Source organism: Periophthalmus magnuspinnatus, chromosome 4 (assembly GCF_009829125.3).
Source record: "Periophthalmus magnuspinnatus isolate fPerMag1 chromosome 4, fPerMag1.2.pri, whole genome shotgun sequence".
Lineage (NCBI taxonomy): Eukaryota > Metazoa > Chordata > Actinopteri > Gobiiformes > Gobiidae > Periophthalmus > Periophthalmus magnuspinnatus.
Window position 1 is genome coordinate 1,571,839 of NC_047129.1, and position 11,990 is coordinate 1,583,828.

The 11,990-nt window shown below is 37.7% G+C and overlaps 1 protein-coding gene across 1 annotated transcript; it reads left to right on the forward strand.

The window, feature by feature from the left end:
* The first annotated feature begins 280 nt into the window (after positions 1-280).
* Positions 281-4,346, forward strand: sft2d2a (SFT2 domain containing 2a). Its single transcript, XM_033965475.2, has 8 exons — positions 281-464; positions 540-629; positions 2,370-2,455; positions 3,045-3,126; positions 3,337-3,372; positions 3,501-3,559; positions 3,902-3,931; positions 4,007-4,346. The coding sequence occupies exons 1-8, from the start codon at positions 399-401 to the stop codon at positions 4,041-4,043; spliced, it is 486 nt and encodes a 161-aa protein (XP_033821366.1). The 5' UTR covers positions 281-398; the 3' UTR covers positions 4,044-4,346.
* The last annotated feature ends 7,644 nt before the right edge of the window (positions 4,347-11,990 follow it).

The window sequence follows — 11,990 nt, forward strand, 5'->3', positions numbered from 1 at the left end:
CTGGCCAGCATAGAGACAAAACGGACAAAAAGATCATCATTTTATAAACTCGTAGAGTGGAGCATCACTCTGCTGCAGTCCCCGCTGCTATGAATTATAAATCATTAGTAATCACTACTGCCACCAATGTGCAGACGATTAGTCGAACATGGCCGAGGCCTAAATATAAACTGTAATTGATTAAAACACGTACAGCACGTATTTGTGGCCAGTGCTGTTCCTGTTCAGAGTGAGACCTCGTGTCTTTGTCTCCTATCATGAGTCATTGCGTCAGGTGTGTTACCTGCGTCTCCCGCGGTGACGTTAGCGCAGACCGATTGGAGGAAAGCCACACATTTCAGTCATAAAACTGGTAAACAAAGAAAAATTAACCGAGCATCTTTTTATTTATTTCCATCATGGACAAATTAAAGTCCGTGTTAAGTGGCGAAGAGTCGCGGAGAGAGGATCGCACCATTTTGGAGGTAAAATAAAAAGCTCGCGAATGCCACCTGCATCTGACACGAGCCGCTCATCAATAAATGAAATGTTGCACGCAGACGGTAAACGAGGCCTCCTCACTGAGCTGGACCACCCGCCTCAGAGGATTCATCGTGTGTTTTATTATTGGAGTGGGATGCACTGTTTTGGTAAGTAAAAATCAACACTATTAGACTTATGCCAGTTTCCATCGCCAATCTCAACGCAACAAGGAAGACTTCAGGAGCCTGGGCGAAGGTTGCTCTACAGGTTATTCAAGCTTTGAGGAATGTTTTACGCTTTAAGCTTTGGGGAATGTTCATTTAAGGAAATTCTGGCTTTTGGTTCATGTGTAGGCTGTACAGTGACGATAATCAAAAACTTTAACAGTAGGAGTGCTGGAGTCTTTTCTAAAAGCACTGCTCCTGTTGTCCCAGCTGGAACATCTTACCATTACTTCTATTCATTTACTTTTTTATATAGGGTTATACAGTGCATGCTAAATCATAATATTTCACACGGTGTACATCAGTGCTTCCCAATGCTTCAGAAAGATGAAATTTAATTATTTGAATTTATTTCCATCCATCCATTTTCTTCCGCTTATCCTTATTTATTTTTATATCTGTAACAAATTTTTAAAGATGTTTTGGAGGATTATGGTAATAAGTAATATAGTGATAAAGGAATAATTGATAATACCTCTGTAAATAAAACAGTAGCAATGTTCTTTTCTAAATCAAACATTACAAATACTAGTAATCAGGCAGATGTTTTTGTGGCAGGAGAAAAAATACAAGTTGTGTCAGAATTCAAATATCTTGGGGTCCTAATTGATTCAAAACTACATGGTTGCACACTTTTTTGATTTGTGATTTAAATGTTAAAGTTAACTTGTCCAATTTCAGATTCATTAGGCCACATTTATCACTGCATGCTATGGTCTTTTCTCACATAACATACTGTCTTACAACATGGTCACAGGCAAACAAAACAACACTAAAACCCACTGGATTTATACAGACAATCAAGATTCTAGATAAAACCTTCAAGACGTCATCATTGCACCATTTTACAGAAGCATAAACTGTTAGGTTTGAACACTTGATGACATTCTCCCAACTTCTGTCTAATATATAAAATCATTAATGGTGTGTCATCCCCTCCACTCAATCAGTTTGTGAACATAAGAACCAGCTCTAAGAGGGAAACACGAGGGTCTGCCCGAGGAGACTGTTCCTCTGAGGACAAGTGTCTTCAGTCAGAGCCTTCTCAGTCACAGCTGCACAGGACTGGAACTCGGTCCCTCAGAACATCAGAGAAATATGAACCAGTTTTTTAAAATGTTTTTTGAACAGAATATAGGCGCTTAACACATCAAACATGTCTGCATTAACAAGACTAATGACTCCCCCTGACTAACCAAACACTTGTGTTTTCTCTTGAGTTGGATGTTGAATGGCTGTGGACTGTCTTGTTTGTGCCTGTGTTTTGTTTGTCATTTCTGAACACTTTTGTTGACAGTGTTTGTTATATCTGTTTTAAATGTTTTTTCTATAGTATATTGTAATTTTTGCTGTATAATATTTTTACTCTTGACAGGTCTGCCATCTGTCCAGGGACAACAGATGAGAAATAGCCTTTTGGCTAATTCTGGTGCATTTGCAGCAATGCTATTAATGTACACTGTCCCTGTCAAATAAACCAATAAATAAATAGATGTATTTGCCTAGTACCCGAGTTAGAAGGTATGCAGAGACAAATAAGTTTAGAAAACATTGCTGCATAGTATTTTTCCCCCCTTGATTTATACATAAATTAATAAATAAATTGCATTTGCTCTTCAGTCACAAAGTCATGCAGTCACTCATTGGTCTGAGTGGAGATTGTTAACTTCTTTATCTTTGCAGGGAGTTGGCTGTCTCTTTCTCCCCAAAATTGGAATCACTCTTTTTATTGTTTTCTACACATTTGGGAACATATGTACACTGGGAAGGTTGGTGCCACAAAAAAATGTCAAAAAATGTTTTTATAAATTTTATATATCCATATCTCATATCTTCTTGGCCTGTTTTATAAATGAATAAACATATCCCTGGGCCTAAATATATCCTTTCTGGTTTTCTAAAAGGCAATGAACAATGAGCATGTTAAAGGTGGACTATGTAACTTTTCTGGTGAAAGGTCTGCTATCTGCCTGTCATTATTGTGTTTCCTGTAATGTTTCAGTTAAAATTAAACCTCTAGATCTTGCATTTATTAAACTTAAAGTTTTTCTTTGCTCAACAAAACATATGACCTCTGCACAGATCTGCTCTGTAACTTTGCCTATGGAGACAAGCAGGTGATGCCATAAGACCTAGTGGAGATGTCATAGGTTTAATGCCATACTTTGAAACATTACTTACAAACCTAAGGCACACAGATGGTGGATGCTCTGTAGGAAGTGAAATAGTGTTCCTTTCAAAATCCTGAATACGGCCACAGAGTGCAATCTTTAAACCCCCAGAATATGTAACTTTCACTGTCTTGTTCCCGTTTTTCTTTTACAAATACTAATATTTTTCCTGTGTATATTGTATTAGCACCATGTTTCTAATGGGACCCATGAAGCAACTGAAGAGGATGTGTGATAAAACAAGAGCGCTGGCCACCACTATTATGATCGTAAGAGAATTTTGTCAATAATAAGGAAAACGCTGTCTTAATTGTTGACTAGGAAAGTTCTGGACCATAATTTATACTTTCTGTAATTGTACAACACCGTATTCTTTCATAAATAAAAAATCTAATTGGTTTATGTATTTATTTTTTACAAAGTTTTAAATAACTTGTATAAGTTCTTTTTATGTTTATTTACCCACCTTCTTGTTGCAGACTTGTCTTGTGCTGACTCTCTGCGCAGCATTTTGGGTAAGCTATCCTCAAGTTCTTCATCTATATACATCTGTGTAAAAATAATAACTTCAGTTTTAAAGCCTCCTTTAAATTTCCTCATAGGGGCATATTTGGTTATTTGATTAACAATACTTCTTTTATAGTGGAAAAACTTTGGGCTTGCGTTGCTGTTTGTCATCTTGCAGGTGTTGTCCTTTGCCTGGTAAGTTTTCTTCCTCTTATGACTCTGACAGGATTATCTCTTGATCATAGCACCCAGTAGGTGTAGTGTGTCAGCAGGAAGTGAACAATTTTTTATTTTATACTGGAGGAAAAAGAAGCCTGATGAATTTGAATGGACATAGGCCAAATTGTGATGGCTGATGTCTGGGTCGGAACAGCTCCAGAAGTTTGAGGTGTCAGTGTTATAGAAAGACGCAGTGTGTTGTAATAAATGGCATATTCACTGCATATTAGTCATTCTGTCAGACTGCATGAAAGAAAATTAAAAATTTTAATTTGTTACCAATGTAAACTTAAAATTAACTTGGTCTTCCTTTTTTAGGTACAGCCTGTCCTATATCCCTTGTGTGAGGTGAGTATTTGTAATCAATCTTCTTTTTTGCATGTTACTTTTACAGACACTTCTGATCATAATGTATATTTTCAGGGAAGCCATTTTGAAGCTGGTATCTTTCTTTATATAATGAACCAAAGCATGACATCGTGACTCATTAAGACACTTTTCTAATATTTCTGTTATGAAGTTCTTTTACTAAAACATTATCTGCTGCTACAAGTGGGTTTTTTTTTGTTTGTTTTTTTAAATAGTGTAAATATTTTAATAACAGAAAGTGCTGTTCTTTCTGTTTGAAACTTATTTTTATCTGCAAAGGTCAATTATGTCAGTGTCAAATTGATGTATTCTTAATTGCTTTAATGTTGCAACTTTGTAAATTAATGCATTTATATGATGATGAAACTTAATAAAATATTTAATAGAACACCACATTATTCATTATAGAATATATTTGTATTAATAATATTTAATATAATAGCAAGTGTTAACAATGTTGGGTTTAGTTTAACCACTTTGCTGTTGCTGTTTTGAATTAGATGCATATTTGCTGACATGAATGTACAACCAATAATAATTGAGCTGAGTGAAGAGTCCATTTAACATGTTCTTACCCTTATCCATCAAATTCATTCAGACATTAATTTCTTGGTACAAATGTAACTTTCCCTTGCATCAGATAAATGTGGAAGATAGGAAAAAGCTGCTCAAAGACAATAACATCTGTTAACGTTGCCTTGCCTCTATCAGTCCCCAAGCCAAACGCTGGCTACAATAAAGTGAAGAATATGACAGTGAGAGACATCTAGCAGCTCTTCACCCAGGCCCAGCACCGCCAACATCCAAGCCTCCTCCATCCCCCAAAGAGCATGGCGGGGAGCAAGAAGTTCCACAGAGCATTCAGTTGCAGCCACATGTACAGAAGTATGTGAAAACGAGATCACTGGAAATCCTGCTCCAAGATCTGCTTGGTGCAAGTCCACCCCAAAGGTGAACCACACAACACGAAAAGAATGTATCAATAATAGACGATCAAAGTAACCAATCATTAGCAAAGACCGAGTTTTTTGATATGTTTGTAATACAAGGCACAACCACACCCTACACACTAAAAACCTGCTCCAGTGTGACACAAGTAAGTGGCAGAAGAGCCTGTGAGTACGTTGTTCAGTCACTTAATGGAAAAATTAGCTTTCCTCTCCCCACGCTTATAGAGTGCAATGCTATCCCCAACAATAGGGACGAGACACCCACCACAGAAGCTGCCTTGCACCACCCTCATCTGAGAGCTATAGCTAGCGAGACCCACACGCTAGCATCCTGCTGTTGATTGGACGGAATCTTGTGAGAGTCCACAAGGTCAGAAAACAAATATGCGGCAAGCAGAATGAGCCATTTGCACAGACGCTTGACCTAGGCTGGGTCATCATCGGAGAAGTATGTCTGGGTAACGCTCACAAACCAAGTGAAGTAAATGCTCTCAAGACATATGTGCTGGACAATGGTCGCCCAAGCTATCTCACTCCCTGCAACAGTCCTTTATGTTGATAAAGGAGGGATTCACACTGAGCAATTCCAAAGCCATTTCCAATCCACTGCCACCTTCAAGCCTACAAGTAAAGCCTACAGTTGAGAGCTTAGGAGAGACTGTTTTCTGTCAAACCAGTGAAGCTAACCACCTTGCGCACTCAGCTAAAGACCTCATCTTTCTGAAAAAGATGGAGCAGATCTTCAAAGATGACACTAACAGTTGGGTTGCACCACTCCCATTTCGAAGCCCAAGGCGCCTTCTCCCAGACAACAGGTGCTACGCAATAAAGCGGCTTGAGTTTCTCCAACGCACGCTTGACAAGAAACCAGACATGAAGGCACACTTCACTGAGTTCATGCAGAAGATGCTTGACAACAAACATGCTGAGCTTGCACCACCTCACCCCAAAGACAAAGAGACATGGCATCTTCCCACTTTCGGCGTCTACCACCCACAGAAGCCTGGGAAAATCTGTGTGATGTTTGACTCCAGTGCTCAGTTTGATGGAGTGTTTATTTATTTTATTTATTTATAGCGGACAGTGCATGTTGACCAACAGTAACTGTTTAACATGCCAGAATTAGCCAAAAGGCTAGTTTTCATCTGTTGTCCGTTGCCATGATGTATAGATGGCTCCTTATAAAAACATTTGCAAGCGTGGTTAAAAAGTAGAAAAGCATTAAGTGTTAAGAAGTGAATCATAGCGAAGAAAAATAATGAAAACAGACAGGTTATTAAGAACAGCATGCAATTAATAACAGTAAAAGATTATGCTAAAAAAGCACAAGAAAATAAACAAAGGGGCAATAAAAGATTTGTTAAAGCAGAATTACAGAGAAGCACATGCAAAGGACAAACACTAGATGGCAGCAGCAGGAGTTTGGTGTTGACGGGTCTGATTTGTTAAAAGCCGTTTAAATTGAGACTTAAAGGAGCTGTATGTGGAGCTTTCCCTGATAATTGTAGGGATGCTTTTCCACCCTTTAGAAGCTCTGACCAAATGCTGTCTTTCTGAATGGGATCAATCAGCCTATTCTGTTAGACGGTCTCCTCTTGAGGCTCCTCTAGTGATGCAGCTTGAGCTTGATCTTAGGCTAACAAAGTCATTGAGCAGTGGAGGGGCGAGTCCATGTAAGATTTTATAAACAAAGCAAGCATCTGTGAATCTAATCAGATTCTCCCAACTTAAAAAAACACGCCACATCCATCACTGCAGCATCTTATCTAAATATAGTATTTTGTCTAGAACTTTGAGTGTCTGTTTATACAGTGATTGTAGTGGTCTGAGTGTGGTATGGTTGGCCTGGGACAAGCTCGTCAGCAGTAAGTCAGGTGTGAGAGAATCATGGCGTGCATGTAAATATTGGCTGCTTGGGTGGACATAGAATTTCGGATGAATCTGAAATTTGATAAATTGAATTTGACCCTTTTTATGGTTTGTTTAACATGTGACTTAAAATTAATATGTGAATCAATTACGATGCCAAGGTACTTACATTCTTCAACCAATTGTAGTTTTTCACCAGATACAAATATGTCAGGATTTGTGGTGGAGTTGACACTTTTAGTGAAGTACCGGTACATGCCAACTGTTTTAGACAGATTTAGTTGAAGGCAACACTGATTCAACCATTTGGTGACTTTAATCATAGCATCTGTAAGTTTGATAGCAACTTCGTTTTTGGAGGATCCTTGAACAAACAGGACTGTGTCGTCCGCATACATTTGGATGTTGACTTCAGGGCACACAGTTGGTAAGTCGTTTATGTACATACAGAACAAAAGAGGACCAAGGATTGACCCCTGCGGCACCCCAGTTGATAAGCAGAGTGGTTCAGATTGATAACTGTTGATTCGAACTGTTTGTGAGCGATGGGAAAGATATGTTTCAACCCATTTTATGGCATTATCAGAGAAGTTAAAGGACGAAAGTTTGGACAGTAATATCTTATGGTTGACAGTATAAAATGCTTTTTTTTAAATCCAAGAAAATGGCACCAACAACACTGTTATTGTCAAGTAGAGATTTAAGTTTTTCAATAAAATAACAGTTAGCTGATTCTGTTGAGTGATTTGTTCTGAATCCAGATTGTAGCGGATGAAGATAGTGAGTATTATTAAGGTGGTCCCTGATCTGTTCTGATACCCATTTCTCGAGGACTTCAGACCCATAAGCATTTTGCCAATCATGTCTATAGTTAGAAACAGATTGTGGATCCCCTGATTTAAAAATTGCGGAGACTATAGCTGATTTCCACACATTCGGGAACTCGTTTTGGTTTATGATACAGCTGTCCCTAAAGGCCCTTTCTAGCTGGCACCGAGCGTGCAGAAGATCCATTTTATTACAAAGTGAACGGACATTTGATAGAATGATGGATGGAAGGGGGGGCTTGAAGGGACGTCTCCGAATCCTACTGCGAACACCCCCACGTCTCCCCCGTTTCCTTTGTCAGATATTGCATGGTGCAGAGGAACGGTGCAGCAGGAGCTCATCGTGGGTGCAGGTGAGTAACCTGTTGCCGCCTTCAGTCAGATGTGCAGTGCTGTCACATATCAACCATGTCAGTAACAAAATGGTGATTATTACGGCCTTTCTCGGGTGGATCATCTTTTCACCTGAGTGCATCTCGACATAGAAAAAAACCCAAACACCAACAGAAACAAACAAACAAGTCAGACGGTGCTGAGGTACTGCTGTCGCAGCGGGGCATGCGCCAATCAAAACGATCACTTATTTGTTTAAGGTTTTTTCTGGCTGACTTATCTTCCCAATTAACATTAAAGTCACCCATAATAATTACTTCTTTATCATATGACACCCCGCAGACTTTTCAACATGAAGTGCAGAATGGACCCAAATTGTACATTATGTCATACAAACTCATTAGGTACCTATTTCCACATGATATGGGAATGCCCAGGTGTTTTTAACTTTTGGAGGGTGGTAAGCAACAGTCTCTCTCTTTTACTATCTTGTAATATTCCCTGCTCACCTATGGTTTTGATTCTGAATGACATATCTTTGCTTAGCTTGCGCAAAGAGCAAGAAAAGGTTTTTCTGTGTGGCCTAACAGCTGCGAAAAAAATGGTTGCAGTCAGATGGAAGCCCCCTCACTCCTTGTCTCACCGCCAATGGATACTGTCATTTATTGACATTGCTTACTTGGAATTGTCCACAGCACGCATGCATAAGCCGAAAGAGAAAACTATTAATCTTTGGATCCAAATAGTGTCTGATCTTAAATCTACATTTTTGTGATATATACAATAGGCATATTGTTTTCAAATTCTTCTAAGCCTAGAGTGAATGTGGATGTACAGATGTGCACAAATCTTTTTATTTTATTTTGTTTGTCCTGGACCTGTTATGTTATGTTGATGTTTGTTTTTGTAAAAATTAATAAACATTTGATAACAAAAAAATAAAAATAAAAATACTTCTTTATCAAAATTACAATTTGCAAGCATGGTGTGCAGTTTTTCATAAAAGTCTATATTTGCAGACGGTGGGCGGTATATTACAATTAGACTAAAATGCATTTGCGGGGATAAAATAATTTTTAACCCAACACATTCTATGTCAGTTAATAATGCTATTTCCTCACAATGAATGTCTTGTTTTATGTAAATCATTACTCCGCCTCCTTTTGATTTTACTCTGTCCCTGGTTATAAAATCTTTAGACATGACAGTCACTGCTGCCAGTGGAGAGTTTGCATTGAGCCAAGTCTCTGACAAGCAGAGGAAATCTAAATTTTACGGGATGGGGGCGTAGAAACCCCCAGTCCTATTGATAACAATACAATTTAAAAAATTAAAAATAATACCAAAATGGTGCGGGACCCTGGGTGGTGGTGGGGTGGGTAGGTGGGAGGGTTGGGGTTGTGCGTGTGTGGATCAGTGTGCGTGTGTGGATCAGTGCGTGTGTGTGTGTGTGTGTGTATATATATATATATATATATACACACACACACACCCCAATCCACACCCGCACTGATACACACACACACACACACTCCCACACACACACTGATTCAATTCAATTCATTTTATTTTTGTAACGCCCAAAATCACAACAGTTTTGTTTTAATAGCCAAGCCTATACAATTCTAAGTCTCAAAAGTGATGATTGAAAAGCATAGTAAAACATGTGGCTATATGGGTCAATGTATAAATGAGTAAGATACAATTAGCCGCAACTGTCATTGGTAACTTGACAGTAGTGAATATTTATATTGAAACACATTGTAAGAAATGGAAACAGGTTCAGTCTAAAGACACTGATGCCCTGTCCATATAAGCCAGGTGAGCCAATCAGTGATCACATTTTAGCTCATTAGAAGGCACCAGATTACATAATGCTGTAAGGTGACACTAACAACTAATTCTTGTAAAGTACAAGTTCAAACTAACTAGTTTAATGCTTAAAAATTCCTGGTAAAAAGAAAATATGGCAGGTTGAGCCCCTTCACTTTTGCCCAGTTAAACAACTGTTTTTAAAATATGTAAATGAATTTGGATTTAAATACTCTAGATTCACTCTTTTGTTTCACAACCTATGGACATCAAAATACTGCAATAATGCATATGTAAAGTAGCATATTCAAGCTTTAAACAATGCTTTTTGCTGTCAACAATGCTTTTTTTCAGGTAAGGCCTTGAGTTTCACGAAAAAATGATACATTTTTGTTGCATAAATTAATGCATAATAAATGGTGCAAATATATATAGCTGTTTTAATCCTATACTGTATTTATTTATTTTTTTGTTTTTACATTACAGCCCAATGCAACTCTTTACTTTACTTAGAAAGTATTCTAAATATTCAGAATACAGTACTCTGATTTTTACCATGTAACAGAATACATTCTAATTCAAGTATTCAGAATTGATTTGAAAAGTATTCCTCCCAACACTGGTGTCATATATCTAAAGTAGATATCTGCCAATATTGCACAAGCTATTCACTCTGCATGTTGTAATAAATGTAACAATTTACTGAACAAAATGCATACATTTAATTTTGCAATCAAGTTATTATTAGTTTACCCCTTGTAAGATATGTATGTGATGGATTCAAAATATATATTCAAGTTATATTATGTTATCTCACTGTTCATTTTAAAGGTACTGTAATGTAATGTTCACTCTTTATTTAGTCATTACTATTAGTTATAGTCAGTTCACTACTTTATTTAGTCATTATATTCAATTATGTAAACTATGTAATCTGCACTAATGTTTGTTCTTGAGTCTTGCAGAAAATGTCTTTTGAAAGTGCAGGATCCCACGGGAAGAAGGTCACGGTGAAACCTAAACAGAAACATCATGGGAGGATGTTTTGTGACCTTCTGGAAATGCAAAACAGAATATATTTCTCTGTGAATTTCGTCATATGTTTTTACACTGCTTGCCCCCCCCCTTCAGATGTGTATGTAACTAGGGTTTCCTAACTTTAATAAAAGAGGTGAAAGACGGTCTGGGCCCCAGAGAGGGTGGTGGTTTGTAACTGGGGGTTTTTGCCTCTCCGCTCTTTCTCCTCAATATTGAGACAAAATAATCTCTCTTGTCTTCTCTTCTCTTTTGAACTCTAATATAGGTTGTGAACCTATCAGTATGCTTGGTCATACAAGCTGTAATCAATATAGTGGTCTACAACCAAACAGAAGTAAGGGTGAGCCTATAGCAATTTTGTTTTTGCATAGCATTTGTGTCTATTGTGTGTAAATAATTTCAAATATGATAATTTATGTTGATAGAGAAGACATTGTTACCAGTTTCATGTGGAATGTCTCAGTAACTGCACAAATATTAACCAAAAACATGATAAACATTCAGAATTTTGACAGTACAATAGCAATATCCTCCATATAAGTCTGTATTATAGGTTTGTTGAAAATGAAATTACTTGAACATTTGTTTAATGTCTAATTTAATTTATTCATAATGATGCATGTATTATAAAGCAGACTTGACCTTCACTGTGACCCGGAAAAATTAGGTCATCAAAAAATATATAGCCTTGTGGATGATGTTGTTTTAGTGCTAAAAATGGACAAAAACAAAGCTCTGATTGTGATGTAAGAGATAATGGATTATTACATTTGGGTCTGGGATTAAATAAATGATACTTCTTCCCACTCCCTTTTTAGGTGGAGATTTTGATCACAGTTCATTATCACAAGGTAACAAGAGCTATCTGTTGTGTGAGAGGTCACATTTGGTGAACTCCACCTGTCACCATAAACAAAACCTCATCATCAAATCCACGGGTCAGGCATGGAGGAGAGCTGGAGGAGCTGTCCACGGACCAGTGCTGCTGACCTCTGCTCCTATTTGTCTGCACCCCAGTGTGTCTTCACAATGGAAACCATATCATATAGGTCTCTAGTTTGAATCGCACCTTAGCATAGCATTATGGGAGATTCAATCGGGGCAGTAACTGAATCTGTATCTGAAGACCTACCTTGCTTGTGTGACCCCTCTCTTTCTCTTTCCCTGCTCTCTTGTATTTATTTACTTTTATTTTAGTTGCTCTTTTTT